The 13,376-nt window shown below is 43.8% G+C and overlaps 1 protein-coding gene across 2 annotated transcripts; it reads right to left on the reverse strand.

The window, feature by feature from the left end:
* Positions 1-557: 557 nt before the first annotated feature.
* LOC127540814 (actin-3) lies at positions 558-12,746 on the reverse strand. 2 transcript variants are annotated; one of them, XM_051965680.1, is made up of 9 exons: positions 12,394-12,746; positions 11,900-12,039; positions 8,089-8,217; positions 7,670-7,780; positions 6,701-6,785; positions 6,194-6,355; positions 4,825-5,010; positions 3,716-3,897; positions 558-780 (listed from the first exon to the last, which is right to left on the reverse strand). In XM_051965680.1, exons 1-9 carry the CDS (start codon positions 12,428-12,430, stop codon positions 637-639), a joined length of 1,176 nt encoding a protein of 391 aa, XP_051821640.1. In that variant the 5' UTR covers positions 12,431-12,746; the 3' UTR covers positions 558-636. The 2 variants fall into 2 exon arrangements, with proteins under 2 accessions (XP_051821640.1, XP_051821641.1); XM_051965681.1 differs by lacking the exon at positions 12,394-12,746 and adding an exon at positions 12,137-12,373.
* Between the last annotated feature and the right edge of the window lie 630 nt (positions 12,747-13,376).

The raw sequence follows: 13,376 nt of genomic DNA on the forward strand, positions 1-13,376 counted from the left end.
TGGATCCTCATTCAGAGCACACCCTTTAACTATAAGGGTCCTATAGGGTCCTGCCCTCAGCCCTTTTCTCTCCTTCCACTTGGGGAGCTCATCAGCACCCAGGGATTTTAATGGCCATCTCTATGCTCAACTCTATGCACTCTGTCCCAATCTCCACCATCCTCCAATTTTCCATCCCCAGCTGCCTTTCAGACATCTTGAACTGGATGTCTAGTAGTTATATTGAATTCATAATTCCAAATTACAATGGAACTCTTTCTTCCTTCTTTCCTTATTACAATAGAGAAGAATACCATCCTTCCGGTTCCTTGAGCTTACAAATGAGGCGTCACCTTCATCTCCTCACTATCCCCGCCACGTCCAAGCTGTTGCCAAAACCTGTTGAGTTTTTCCAGCTTTCCAGCCCCTTGTCTCCTCCGATACTTCCCCAACACTGCTGGGGATTATATATTATATATGTTACATTATATAATATACAATACGATATAATAAATTAATATAATATAACATATATATTAGATGCCCCAAAGAAGATTCAGAAATAAGCCAAAAGGATGTGTCTCGGCACCCCAGCTTTTTATTGAGAACATCTGAGGATACGCAGCTCAGAACTGGGACGCGGGGGCTGGACCAAATTCAGAACTGTCGTTGGTGAATGATGGAGCTGCCGCAGTCCTCATATTCATAGTCATAGATCCACATGTGTTGAAAAGAGTTCAGAGTGGTCAAGAGGGAGCCGCCAAACCAGGAAGAGAAGCGGCATTCTGCTGGCACAACCACCTGCAGGAGGAAACCACGGGCGTGAGCGGGCACCTCTTGGGGGCCCGGAGAGGGAACGGGGAGGGACTCTGAGTCAGAGAGCACCTCAATCCGTCCCTTATCAGCTCAGTAGCCTCTTCCTCCACGCACTAGGATCTCAAAGGGCTGTTGATAGCAGAGTTCAGGGAAAGAACACGGCTGTGGACTCAGAGACTTGGATTCAAATTCTGCCTCGGGTACGTACTGCTTGTAATATTATGGGCAGGTCACAACCTCCTTGGGCCTCAGTTTACCTGTGGGACTTTGAGCAAATCCCTTAGGTAGAGGCAGTTATATAACATGGATACCCATTTTATCAGAGGAGAATACTGAGACCCAACAGGAATACAAGCTAACCCCTTATCCATTTATTTTACAAAGGAGAAAACTGAATCCCTTTAATGCCATTAGAAGACACCTTAAGGGACCATCTATTTTAACCCTTTATCTACTTTACAAAGGAGAAAACTGAGTGTCAAAAGGGAGAGTTGGGATCTGAGCTCAAATTCTTTATCTTGTCTGTGTCCTTTAAAAACTATGATTCACACACATGTATTCAATACTTCAGCTGGGCTCTGAGACAAGTAGAGAGCTCTTGAGGACCTTCTTATTCCTGGATACTCTTTTCCTCTTAGTTCATCTTAGGGGAAACATTGGCATTTTGAGTTGCCAAATGGTATTGCTGTTTTACACTAGTTTAAGAGTCCACCAAAATTCACAACAAGAACATATCACCCAATCTATACATCTCTAAACAGCCACGGGAGACTTCCCTTGCTAGAAATAGACGGCTGGAACTCAACATAGACCTAAATCTCTCACCCCATACCTAAATAAGGTCAAAATGGGTACATGATTTAGGCATAAAGGGTGATACCATAAGCAAATGAGGAGAGCAAAGGATAGTTTGCCTACCAGATCTTTGGAGAAGGGAGACATTTATGGCCAAAGAAAACCAGAGAACATTATGAAATGCAAAATGGGCAACTTTGATTACATTAAATTTAAAAGGTTTTGCACAAGCGAAACCAATGCAGCCAAGATTAGAAGGGAAAAATAAAGCTAGGAAAAAAAATTTTTACAGCCTTTGTTTCTGATAAAGGCTTCATTTCTAAATATATTTAAAGAACTGAGTCAAATTCATAAGAATACAAGTCATTCCCCAGTTGATAAATGGTCAAAGGCTATGGACAGACAATTTTCAGATAATGAAATTAAAGCCATGTAGACATATGAAAAACTGCTCCAAATCACTATGATTAGAGAAATCAATTAGAAATTTAATTAAAATTTAATTAAAAATTTAATCTCATAAAAGAGAGAAAAGGACCCACATGGGCAAAAATGTTTGTAGCAGCTCTTTTTGTAGTAGTAAAGAATTGAAAAATGAGTAGATGCCCATCAATTGGGGAATGGCTGAATAAATTATGGCATATGAAAGTAATGGAATATTATTGTCTTATAAAAATATTGAACAGGCTGATTTTAGAAAGCCCTGGAAAGATTTACATGAACTGGTGGTGAACAAAACCAACAGAACCAGGAAAACATTATACATAGCAACAGCAATTTTGTATAGGGATCAGCTATGACAGTCTTGGTTCTCAGCAGTGATTCAAGACAATCCCAATAAATTTTGGATAGAAAACATGCCATTTGCATCTAGAGAGAGGATTATGGAGACTGTAAATCAACATGCTAGGTTCATTCTTTTTTTTTCCTTCTGTTTTTTTTTTCTTTTGTGGTTTTTCTTTTTGTTCTGATTTTCTGTTCCCAATATGATTCTTAAGGAAATTATGTTAAAAAAATGAATGTACACATAATCAAAAATGTTTTTTACATGTAACTGAGGAAAAAAAATTTTTAAATAAAAGAACAAAAAAAGAAGAAAAATACAAGGATGGGTACTAGACAGGCAGGTAACAGGGGGTTTTTTCTCCCATGATTACAACTGAAATAACTTCTGAAGATGATTAAACTTTTATCAGCAGCATATTTTTTTAGGGGATGAAGGACTGTATTTCTGCCCCAGAGCTTTCTGGGCCACCAGTGAGCAAACCAATCTATCTCAAGTCCATGACCTTGCTGGGAAAGGGTCCCATCTTAGACACATGCCCTCTGCCTTTTGCTGTCTACCCTTGTCACTGACATGTTGTGCCCACCCCCCCTTCCAGGATAGCTTCAAATTCCTAGTGTGTTTTCTGTCTTTCCCTTCTCATTTCCAAAATGTTTCTATATTAAATTTTACAATAATATTGCAAAGTAAAGAGGAAAAAAGAAGGAAAACAGGAATGTTTGTATGCTATCAGGCAAGTTTGTTTGCTTTGCCTAACTAGTGCCCTCAATTACAAGGAAGGAATTAGTGGAAGTGGTAGTTATGGGGAAAAAATAATCACAGAAATAAATATAAAAGAAACATTTTAAGAGAAGGGGGATGATGGGAAGGTCTGTGATTTGAGAGGTGGGATTTTTACATTCTACTATGAAGAAATGGATCCTCAGAAGTAACTTCTTGAGATCCTATAATAAATTAGGAGGAGATTTTAGGTGAGAAGGCATCTAATGCCATGTTCCAACCACTATGGTCATATAAAAGACTAACAAGCAGAAAGGGAGCAGATGGGGTGGTCAAGAGAAGGAAAAATAAGTGCCTGGATAATGAGATCAAAGTCAGTTGTTCTCTCTGGAACCCTGCAGGGAACTTGTCCAGACAACTGCTCGATGCTGTCAGGAGCCTGCTGGAAAGGGTCCCAGGTGCTCATTGTGAGATCATGGACCAGGCATTTAATGGAGCCTTAGTTTCCTGGGCTGTAAATCGGGGATAATGTGAACCATCCATCCATCTCTCCCCGAAAGCATCGCCAGACTGGGGAGTGCCCAAATGGGAGGGACCCACGCAACTTCCTGAGAAAAATACCTTAATCTTAGTCATCTTGGGTGCTTGTTCCTTGATTTCCTTCGCCACCCGTTCACCCACACCAGGGAATGACATGTTGCCCCCGCAGAGGATAGTGTTCACATAAAAGATCTTCCTTATTTCAAAGTCATGTTTTATGAGGCTTTCATATATGTTTTTGTGAAGACCTGGAAATGGGACCCCTGAAGAGAAAAAGAAGTGGGGGTGGGTTAGCTCCTGTTCTTAGGAAAGGGTCTGCGCCAGCACCTGGCAAAACAGCAGAGCCCATCAGCGTCGTGGCGAGGGCCAATGGTGGGGCTCAAATTGCCACGCTGCGCCAGGGGCTCTGTACAGCGAAGTGCTGGTGGGAGCAGCTCTCAGAACTATGGAGAAGGGAGTGTAAACTGGGCTGGAATCCCAAGAGATTTTGGATTGTTACTCAAATAAGTTAAATGCAGCTACACCCACCAGAGTAGGAAAGTTTTTCATTGCATTCTATATTTCCCTGAGAGAAATGTCTCTGATGTGGGTCTGTCAGTCAGTCAACAAATGTTTATTGGGGCTACAAAAAAAGCCAAAGATAATCTGTTCTCAAGGAAGCTCAATCTAGTGGAGGAGACAATGTGCAATTAATTATGTTGAAACAAGACATAGATGTGACAAATCAGAGAGAATTAACAGAGGGAAGGTCCCCAACCTCAAGGAAGGAATCAGAAAGCATTTCTTAGAGAAAGTAGGATTTTAATCCATCTCTGGGTTTCTTTCCCAATGTACAGAGCAGCAGGGAGGCAGCTAGGGAAGAGAGCCCTAGACCTGCTCATCCCCTCCCTGGTGCTCTGCATCCTAGAGCTCCTCTGAGGACATGTTGGCCAATCAGGGTACCAGGTACCACAATTAATGTGCATGTGTGGTGGGGGGGATGCTAGATCTCTGGGGTGTATGTGTGGGGATGTACTCGATCTCTAGGGGGTGTGAGGGATGTCCTCCATATCTGGGGAGAGTGGAGGATATGCTCAATCTCTGGGGGTATGTGGGATTGCTTGATCTCTGGGAAGTGTGGGGGGATGTGTTTGATCTTTGGGGGATATACTTGATTTTGGGGAGTATACACTCGATCTCAGGGGACACACCAAGCACAGATGGTTCAAACAAAGCCTCAGGACAGAGGAACCTCTCTTTGTCCACAGTGATGTCGCGACCATCAGGGAGCTTGTATTTCTTTTGTATGGAGGATTCTTCGGTGTCCATCTCCTCCCCGCAGTCCAAAGCCACGTAACACAATTTCTCCTTGATGTCTCTGACCATTTCCCATTCAGCTGGTGGGGGTGGCAGAGAGAGAGAATACCATATGAGAAACCAACCAACAGAAAGCAAGGTCTGTTTGTTTAAATCCAGGGCCTTATGGGGCTGGGGCTAGGAGAGAGGTGGGCTGGTGGGCTGGGAGGATACCACCTTTTTTAGAAGAGATTTTTATTAGAAAAAAACACCTGAATAGCTCTTTGAGACAAGACTTCTTTCCCTTTTTTTCCTTTTTAGTTATTTCTATATCCTCAGCTTCTGGGACATATTCATCCATCCATCCACCCATTTATCCATTCAAGTATCCATTTCCACTATATGCCAAATGATGTACCCGGTACTAGGAGTATAAATCCAAAGCAAAATAGCCCCTGACTCTGGATCTACCATTTAATAAGGGTGGGGTTGGGAGAGAGCTTTGGGGAACATACAGCAAGCACATCATTGTGCAGATAAGTAAATACAAAATATACTTCTCCGATGGACCTAGGATCTCATCAGCAAGGATAATGGTTCATTCCTACATGATGCAGGTAAAATAAAACAAATACCAAGTCATTTTACTGGATGGGGGCATTAATAATGAATGGCTGAGATCAGGAAATCTGAAGGAGGTAGCTTGAAGGAGCTGAGCCTCCGAAGGGGAGAATGTTGCAGGCACAGGAGCATAGCCTTTGCAAAGCCATAGGGACAAGAGAGGAAGTCTTGCACATGGAAAATAGCTCCTAAGAAAGATGGAGAGAGTAGGGAACTGGAGGGATGGGATGAAAAACCCAACTTCTTCCTGGAAATCTCCCTCGAAAGGTTGACTACCACCCTAGACTTTAAATGATACACCGAAGAGTTGGAATAGATCACTGACCACTGACCGATGCTTCTCAGACAAGGGAAGTGACAGGATCAGGTCTGAACTCTAGGAATATTAACTAGGCAGCTGTGTGGAAGACAGGTCAGAGGAGAGAGAGTGGGGAAGTCAGGGGAGATGGAACAAGGGCCAAAGTTCGGGTACACACTTAAGTACGCCTGTTGGATTGAGTATTGCGCCTTCATGGGCATCCCTAACAGGTGCGGATTTAGGGTTAGGGTTAGGGTTAGGGTGTCCTATTGGTTGGCCCGTGGCAGAATGGAGGAGGTGTCTGGTTCTGGGTTTGTAATTGGGCTTAGTGTCCTCCCCTGGGTTGCTGGTCAGAGCCATCTCACCCCGGGTCTTCAGGGAGTAGCCTTTGTCATTGAGAAGCTTCATAAGGTACGTAGAGAGGTCCTGGCCAGACACCTCCAGGTTCATGATGGTACCAGACATGATGTAGCCACCGTTGATGGCTACATGGTAGGTCACTTGATCCCCAGAATTCACCACAAACCCTGGAAGACGAGAAGGTCCTGAGGCATCCGGGAAAGGGTTTCCTCTCAGGGGAATTAAATAATAGTCATCCTATTGTTTGCAGCTGAGCTAATGGGAAAACTAGATGGGGAAAGGAAGAGGGGGGCCTAAAGGGAGAAGACCTTTTCTAACTCTGATTTTATGTTCCATGTTCTAAGGTTCTCTCCCCCCCCCCCAATCTCTGACGTTCTCTGTTTTGTGTTGTAGAAATGGGAGGGACTTTTAGAATGTGTAACTGCAATGGGAGAGACCTTAGGGAACTTCTCACCCAACCCCTCATGTGATAAGAGTGAGATGTTTCGAGGTAAATCAGGATGGAGACTCACCGGTGGTCCGGCCTGAAGAAAAAAGGGACAAAATGTCCTGGATGGCTACGTACAAGGCTGGAACTCCAAAAGTTTCAAACATAATCTATGAGAGAGAGCCAGCAGTCAGATAGGGAGGCAAGAAGGAAGCCATTTTTTATGAAGGAATGTGAATTTTCCCCATGGATAGCACCCAGGTAATATTTACCCACAGAGTCCTGGAGGATCACTGCTGGAAAAGACCCCCACCCACTGACTTGCCTTTGCACCTGAACCTTATGTTTTAGGAAATCTTCCTTCCTATTCCCATCCGCCTCGCTCCCCCAATTACTAGTCCTTAAAATTGCTTCAAACTCCTTCAGGAATATTTCTCTCTCTGAGACACATTATCCTGCAGATAGAACATAAACTTCTTGAAAACAGGGACTATAACTTTTTATCTTTGCATTTTCAGCACCCAGGACAGGGCCTGGAACAATCAGAATCTCCTCCCCTAGGAACTCCCAGTCTTTGCCTGGAATTCCCCACTGCTCTTTTGCAGAAGCTCTTGCTGCTAGAGCCATGTTGGGAACTAGCATTTTAGGGCAGGATTGGGAGATATTACAACATCCAATAAGGGAAGGCCAGTTCAGGGTATTGGGGCAGCAAATACCATGGACTTTGAAGCAAGGGAAGGCCCTGGACATCTCCTCATTTTCCACTTCTCCAACACTCATATGACCCTCCCGTAGGTTCTGAATCCTGATGCCCTCAATCAGGGTAATAATGTATTTAAGCCTTAGACAGTGCTTGGCCCACAGGGGCACACCCACATCCATGACAGGGACCCAGACCTAAGAGGGAATCTCAGAACCTAGAATATCAGGGTTAGAGGAGACAGGAGTACTTTAGAACTGGAGAATCCGAGCAGGGAGGGAGCTCAGACGTAGACTGCGGGGGTTGGAGGGAGCTTAGAAGTTAACATCAGTCTCACTCCTCCACCCAACTCACCTCAACTAACTTCTCTTTATTGGCCTTTGGGTTGGTGATGCTTTCAGTCACTAGGAGGGGGTGTTCTTCTGGGTCTACCCGGAGCACATTGTAGAAAGCATGGTGCCAGATCTTGGGGAAAGAAGGCATTGGGAATCAGACCGCTCCAGCCCGTAGCAGCAGCCAGATTCCATGCAACAATCTACATCTGCATTATGTACCACCACCCCCTGCTCTATTTTTTTATTAAGTCCACTTAAGTCCCTTTACATTGAATGGGTTCCCCCTTATTCCTGTGGTAGACTTTTCTGAATACGATTTAGTTGCTCAGAGGTCCTAACAAATCTCTCTATTAAAGTCTCCTCCCCTCAATCAGGGTTAGTTTGTTGAGCTCAGGAGCTCCGCTAGAAGCCATTCTGAGTTCTTGGCTATAGACTGACCTTTTCCATGTCCTCCCAGTTGGTGACAATTCCTTGTTCAACAGGGTATTTCACTGTGAGCTTTGTCCAATTATCAGTGACTTCATCACCAATGAAAGTATCCTTTTCATCCAATCCATGCATCACATTCTGGAAAATGCAGGTATAGCAACTTGTCATTGGTTGGACTGGATGGGCCACAATAGGAGGAAAGAGTTTTTTTTTTTTTTTTGATATGGGAGCTTACAGAAGGACATTTGGGGAGAAGGGCAGTTCTGCATTTATATTTTTCCAGCTACCACTTATTGACATGACCATAAATGAATTGTTCTGAATAAGTCATCTGGGAGGTAGTTGAGTAGGGTCATTCTCACTCCATACATCATGCATTTTGTAGACAAAGAAAAGGAGACCCCTTGCCTTCTCTGACTCAGTCTCATTCTTTGAGGAAGACAATCCTCATTCCCTTTTCCTGCAGGATTCTCTGCAGAATTCTCACCCTATTCCCAAGCACCCCCCTACTCAAAGCTCTTTCTCTCTTAACTGCTTTAAAGGCTTTCTTTCCCTATCTCTACCCTATTTGGTGTGATAGGAACCTCAAAACCCTATTTAAGGTGATTTAATACACATTTCCCAGGGATCCAGTGGCCAGGTACATGGAGGTGATAACTTTAGGTTATCACAAGGGACGGCAAGTAGTGCAGAACAGAGGGATGCTGTATGTTCATGCGTGGGTGGGCGTCTTGGACCTCAGTGCCTCTGAACTTGACTAAGCATGCCTGATTAGGATCTGTACTTAAAGAAAAAATAAACATGGTCAAGGGAAAAGTCTCGGATTTGTAGTCTGGGCTTAGTGGTACCTACTGGCCCCAAGTGCAAGTTCATCATCTGGAAAGAGGTGGTCCAGATTTGTTTTAATTCCATCAATAAATACAAGCCCACACTCACTAGGCTACACAAATGCTGTACAAGCTTGGCATGTGCCCGCTTCAAAAAGATGGACCATCCCCTGGGAACAAACCTTCACCAAATCCAAAGAATCCCTCTTCCTCTTCTCCATGATTCCTGAAAAACACAGGTAACTCATCCCTCATCTGAATTTCCATGACTAAGGCCTACCCCGTAAACCATGAATGCTTAATCGGTTCCTTATGACCCACGCTGAACAAGTATTGCCTGAGACGCTGGAGCTTCCCTCTCAGCTCCCATACTGAAGCACTGTAAGACCATGAGCTGACTGTGCCCGTCTCTCTGAAATGAGGATAATTTTTGCCTGCACAAACACAGGAAAATCACACAAGATAATGAGAATATTTGGTAACAATAAAGTCCGATACAATGCAACTCAAAATTAATTAATTGCGATTATTTTTCATTATTGTCTTTGAGATAGAGAATCACAGAATTTCAAAGGAGAGTGAACTCAAGGCCATCCATTTCCAAGCATTCCCTAACAAGAGCTCCTTCAGTCTCTGCTTAAATCTAGGGAGGGGGAGCTCCCAACGTGGTTTCCTGCCACTTTTGGGCAGCCATCCTTGTCAGAAAATTCTGTCTCCCTTTGCCCCTTCGCAACTTCCATTTGAGTTTCCCAGAGGTGCCTTTGGACCAAGAAGAACAAGTCTCATTGCTCAGATCCTCATCTTATTTCTTCTGGTCCTCTCCAATTCCAAGCTATCCATGTCAGCTCCCTCAACTATGTACGTGCATATGTCTGTGCAGATCTAGAGCTAGGTGTAGTATAGACATCAGCAACTCCCCACAACTGATCTCTCTTAGAACCAGCATAAAATAGCCGATGATGGATTAGCTTTGGGACCAGGAAGACCAAAGTTCCTCTTGTGGTATCCATGGTTGTGGACATCGTGTAAGCTGTTTAATTCCTCTGTCTCAGCTCATGTTGCTTCAACTATAAAATGGGAACGATAATGACTTTTACCTCTCAGTGTTGCTATGAGGATCAAATGGCATAGTTGTAAAATGCTTCCTTAGTATGGTACCTGGCACCTAGTAGGGACTTATTTCCTTCCCTGAGAGTGAGGTTCTAGTTTTAACCCAGATTCTATGATTTATGTCAAGTACTCTTTCTACCCTAATCTAACTGGAAAAATAGCTTCATGTCCAAATCAATTAGAGACAAACATAACTTGGAAGGTTGTTGATCTCTCTCTAAGCAAGAGGCATACTTGATCTTTGAATGGGCCATTGCTGTTTGAGATAACCCAGAAATCCAGAACTCCTAAGGCAACTGGGAATAACTGATAGTGATATCATGACTTAAGGCTTGTGTGTGTGGCTACGACTCTAATTCCCAGGAGAAAAAGAGATTGAAACTCAGAAGGGTGGAGGGATTGGCCTGAGGTAGCTCAGCTACTTATTGTGAAGGATGCACAAGGGGATTTTACCCAAGAAGAATCAAAGACTGAATCTGGGAGAAAATCTCCCCCAATATGACTCCTTGTACTTCATCTCTATCTGGAAGATCTCATAGGATTAAATAGAGGCCTTTAGTTCAGGTAAATGAGCTATAAAGTACCTTTGATAAGCCACCTGGAATTATAAGAAGAGCACAGAGAGGTACTTGGCTCCTTTAAGGTGAATGGGAAGAGGGGGGGGATATAGGAGAAGAGCTTTCTAAAAGAGGCTCTGAGAGTGGAAGGGGCTTGGCCATAGTCACACAGAGATGGGGGACAGACCCAAGGCTAGAATCTATCCAAAAAAAATCTTCAGTCTTATGACTCTCTGAGAATCACAATTATGTTCAGTTCTCTCTCCTGCTTGTTGGAGTCTCCCCTACCACAATTTTCTGAGCTGCACACTTGTATAGTCTGGACTTTCTAGCCAATGTCTAACTACTTGTGACATAAAAGATGGGAACCAATCAGATGTTGCTGAGTAAGACCCTACCTCTTTTACTCAAATTGCATTAATTACATTGCTATTGCCTAAGAAGCTTGCAGTCCATGAAAACTAACAGATCTCTTTCTAACTATTGTGAACTAATTTGTGAAGTTGATTTTATGAATGCAAGCACAAAACTTTCTATTTATCCCTATTGGACTTTATCCCATTTGATCCAACCTAATGGCCCTCTCTGTCAAAATTCTTTTGGACCAGTCACCCATTTTGTTAGCTCTTTTCCCCTCCCATCTTGGTGTCTACTGTGAATGATAAACCCATCTATCAGTGTCTTTTCCTAGTCCTTGATAACAACGTCAATGAACAATAGACCAGTGTAGATCCCCATGGTTCCCCTGGAGATCATCTTCCACCTTAACATTGAATCATGAACCCTTCCTAGGGCTGAATCCATCAGATGATATTATTGGAATCTTGCCTACAATTGATTTTCTCCAGAAGCAACAGAATGACGAGCTACTCTATTAAACTTTTGCTAATCTAAATAAAGTATAATTTTGGCTCATCTGTTATACTTTAGTAATCCTATCAGAAAAGAGAATGAGGTTAGTCTGGTATGACCCATTCTATACGAAGCTCGGTGATGATTGCTTCTCTTTTGAATTGTTCAGCAACCTCTCTGAGGATCTCTTCTATGATTTCCCCATGGTCATTCCTTGCCCTCTCCTTCATCCCTTCACTGTCTTAAGAATATACTCAAAATGTCCTTTGTGGGAATTTAGAGGGGTCTAAGATCTCTGGCTTCCTCACACCACTGGCCAGTCATTCTGTCTCTTTTGTGAAAGCCCCCGAGTCCCCAGAGCAGTCGTGATGGCCAGAGATATAGGGACCCCCTCCTCCCAGCCATTCCACAATATCACAGGGCTAACGCTTTCCTTTACCTGGGAGGGGGTTCCCCATCTCAGGGGACACTGACCTGCTTTTTGTAGCGCCCAACCACGCATGGGAAAACAAATCGAGGGGCCCGTTCTCCACCATATCCCACTCTGAAGTATCTGGAACCACCGTCAAATATAACAGCCAAAGAACCTTCAACTTCTCCAATCTTTTTGGTGGCTATTGAAAAGAGGCAATATAACCTGCTTTGTCATGGCTCCAGGCTTAAGGGCTCTGGGTCCTCAGCAAATAAGCAAAGCCTAAGGACCTCACAGACCTGCTGGAAGTTTGCTAGAAGTTATTCCTTGGTTCCCTGGGGAGCCCCCCACCCCATAGTTGGATTGGGGAAGGCAACTGCTAAGCAAATGAGCCCTGCAGGAAGTTGCTCCTCTTGCCAATCAGGGCAGATTAGCCAGCCCCCTGCTGTCCAATTCTTTTACTCAGTGTCCCAGGGAGATGTTGTCAGAACTGGCTTTTCTTGGGCATCCTTTGTTGCTGGTTTCCCCCTTCCCTCCCCCTTCCTCATTCTCTTACATGTTTGGCTTTGGCGACCCCAAGCATTTATAACCATCTCCACAAGGACTCTCCTTGTTCACTGACCCAGGTATCCTTGGATCCTGATTTTGCAAGACCTGTCTGCATTGTGACCTTTGCAGTACCTACATCTCTGACCATGGGGGTCCTGGGACTCACTTCTGCCTACCCTACTGGGCTGGGATCGCTCCTGGGCTGGAGTCCCCTTTGTCTGGCTTCTACTCAGCTCTAGACACCTTCCTGGCCAGTGCTGAATGGTGAAAAGACTACTACATTGGAAGTCATAGAGCTCGGGTTGATGAGTCAACCTTAGGAAAGCTTAGGTCAGTGTTAAGGTGGAAGAAGATCTCCAATGGGGACCATGGGGATCCATGCTTGGTCTATGCTCTGATGATGGGAAAGGCACTGATGATGGGTTTGTCATTCACAGTTGAATGGAGGGAAGTGGGCGGGGAAAAGAGGTAACTCAGTGGGTGACTTGACAATTGGGGCCATTAGTTGGATCACATAAGATCAAATCCAGTGAGGGGCTTGTTGGACTTGGAGATCTCCTCACTCTGACATTCCATGTTCATTGTTCGAAAGGGCCTCCCAATGTAAGATCCGGTGATCTGGCTATACATGGAGACTGAACCTATGTGATGGTAGATGCATCTAATCTCTTTAGACTCCTGAGGGGCCTAAGTTTGGGGGAGTAGTTGTCCTCAACCCATGCAATAGATAATAAAATCAATTACCTTATCTGTCTGCCCTAGAACTCCCTCAAAATCAAATTGTCATTTCAGTCTCCATTCTCTCTTCTCTAAGACATTTTTAATAATTGCACTGTTTTCTTCATCAAGGTAGTCTCTGAATGCCATAGCAAAAATGAAGGCCACTTTGGAGGTGTTCTTAAAAAGTTGTCTAATTATTAAATAGTCTAAAGTATTTTTAATGTCCTGCTGATATGATAACAAAAGAAGCTAATGTTTAAAGAATGAACC

This window comes from Antechinus flavipes, chromosome 6 (assembly GCF_016432865.1).
Source record: "Antechinus flavipes isolate AdamAnt ecotype Samford, QLD, Australia chromosome 6, AdamAnt_v2, whole genome shotgun sequence".
Classification (NCBI taxonomy): Eukaryota; Metazoa; Chordata; class Mammalia; order Dasyuromorphia; family Dasyuridae; genus Antechinus; species Antechinus flavipes.

Coding starts and splice junctions, on each gene's coding strand:
- LOC127540814 (XM_051965680.1), bottom strand. CDS start 12,430: ATGGTTATAAATGCTTGGGGTCGCCAAAGCCAAACAT. Junction 6,786..7,669: donor ATAAAGAGAAGTTAGTTGAG/GTGAGTTGGGTG, acceptor TCTCTCTCATAG/ATTATGTTTGAAACTTTTGG. Junction 5,011..6,193: donor CTACTCCCTGAAGACCCGGG/GTGAGATGGCTC, acceptor CACCCCCACCAG/CTGAATGGGAAATGGTCAGA.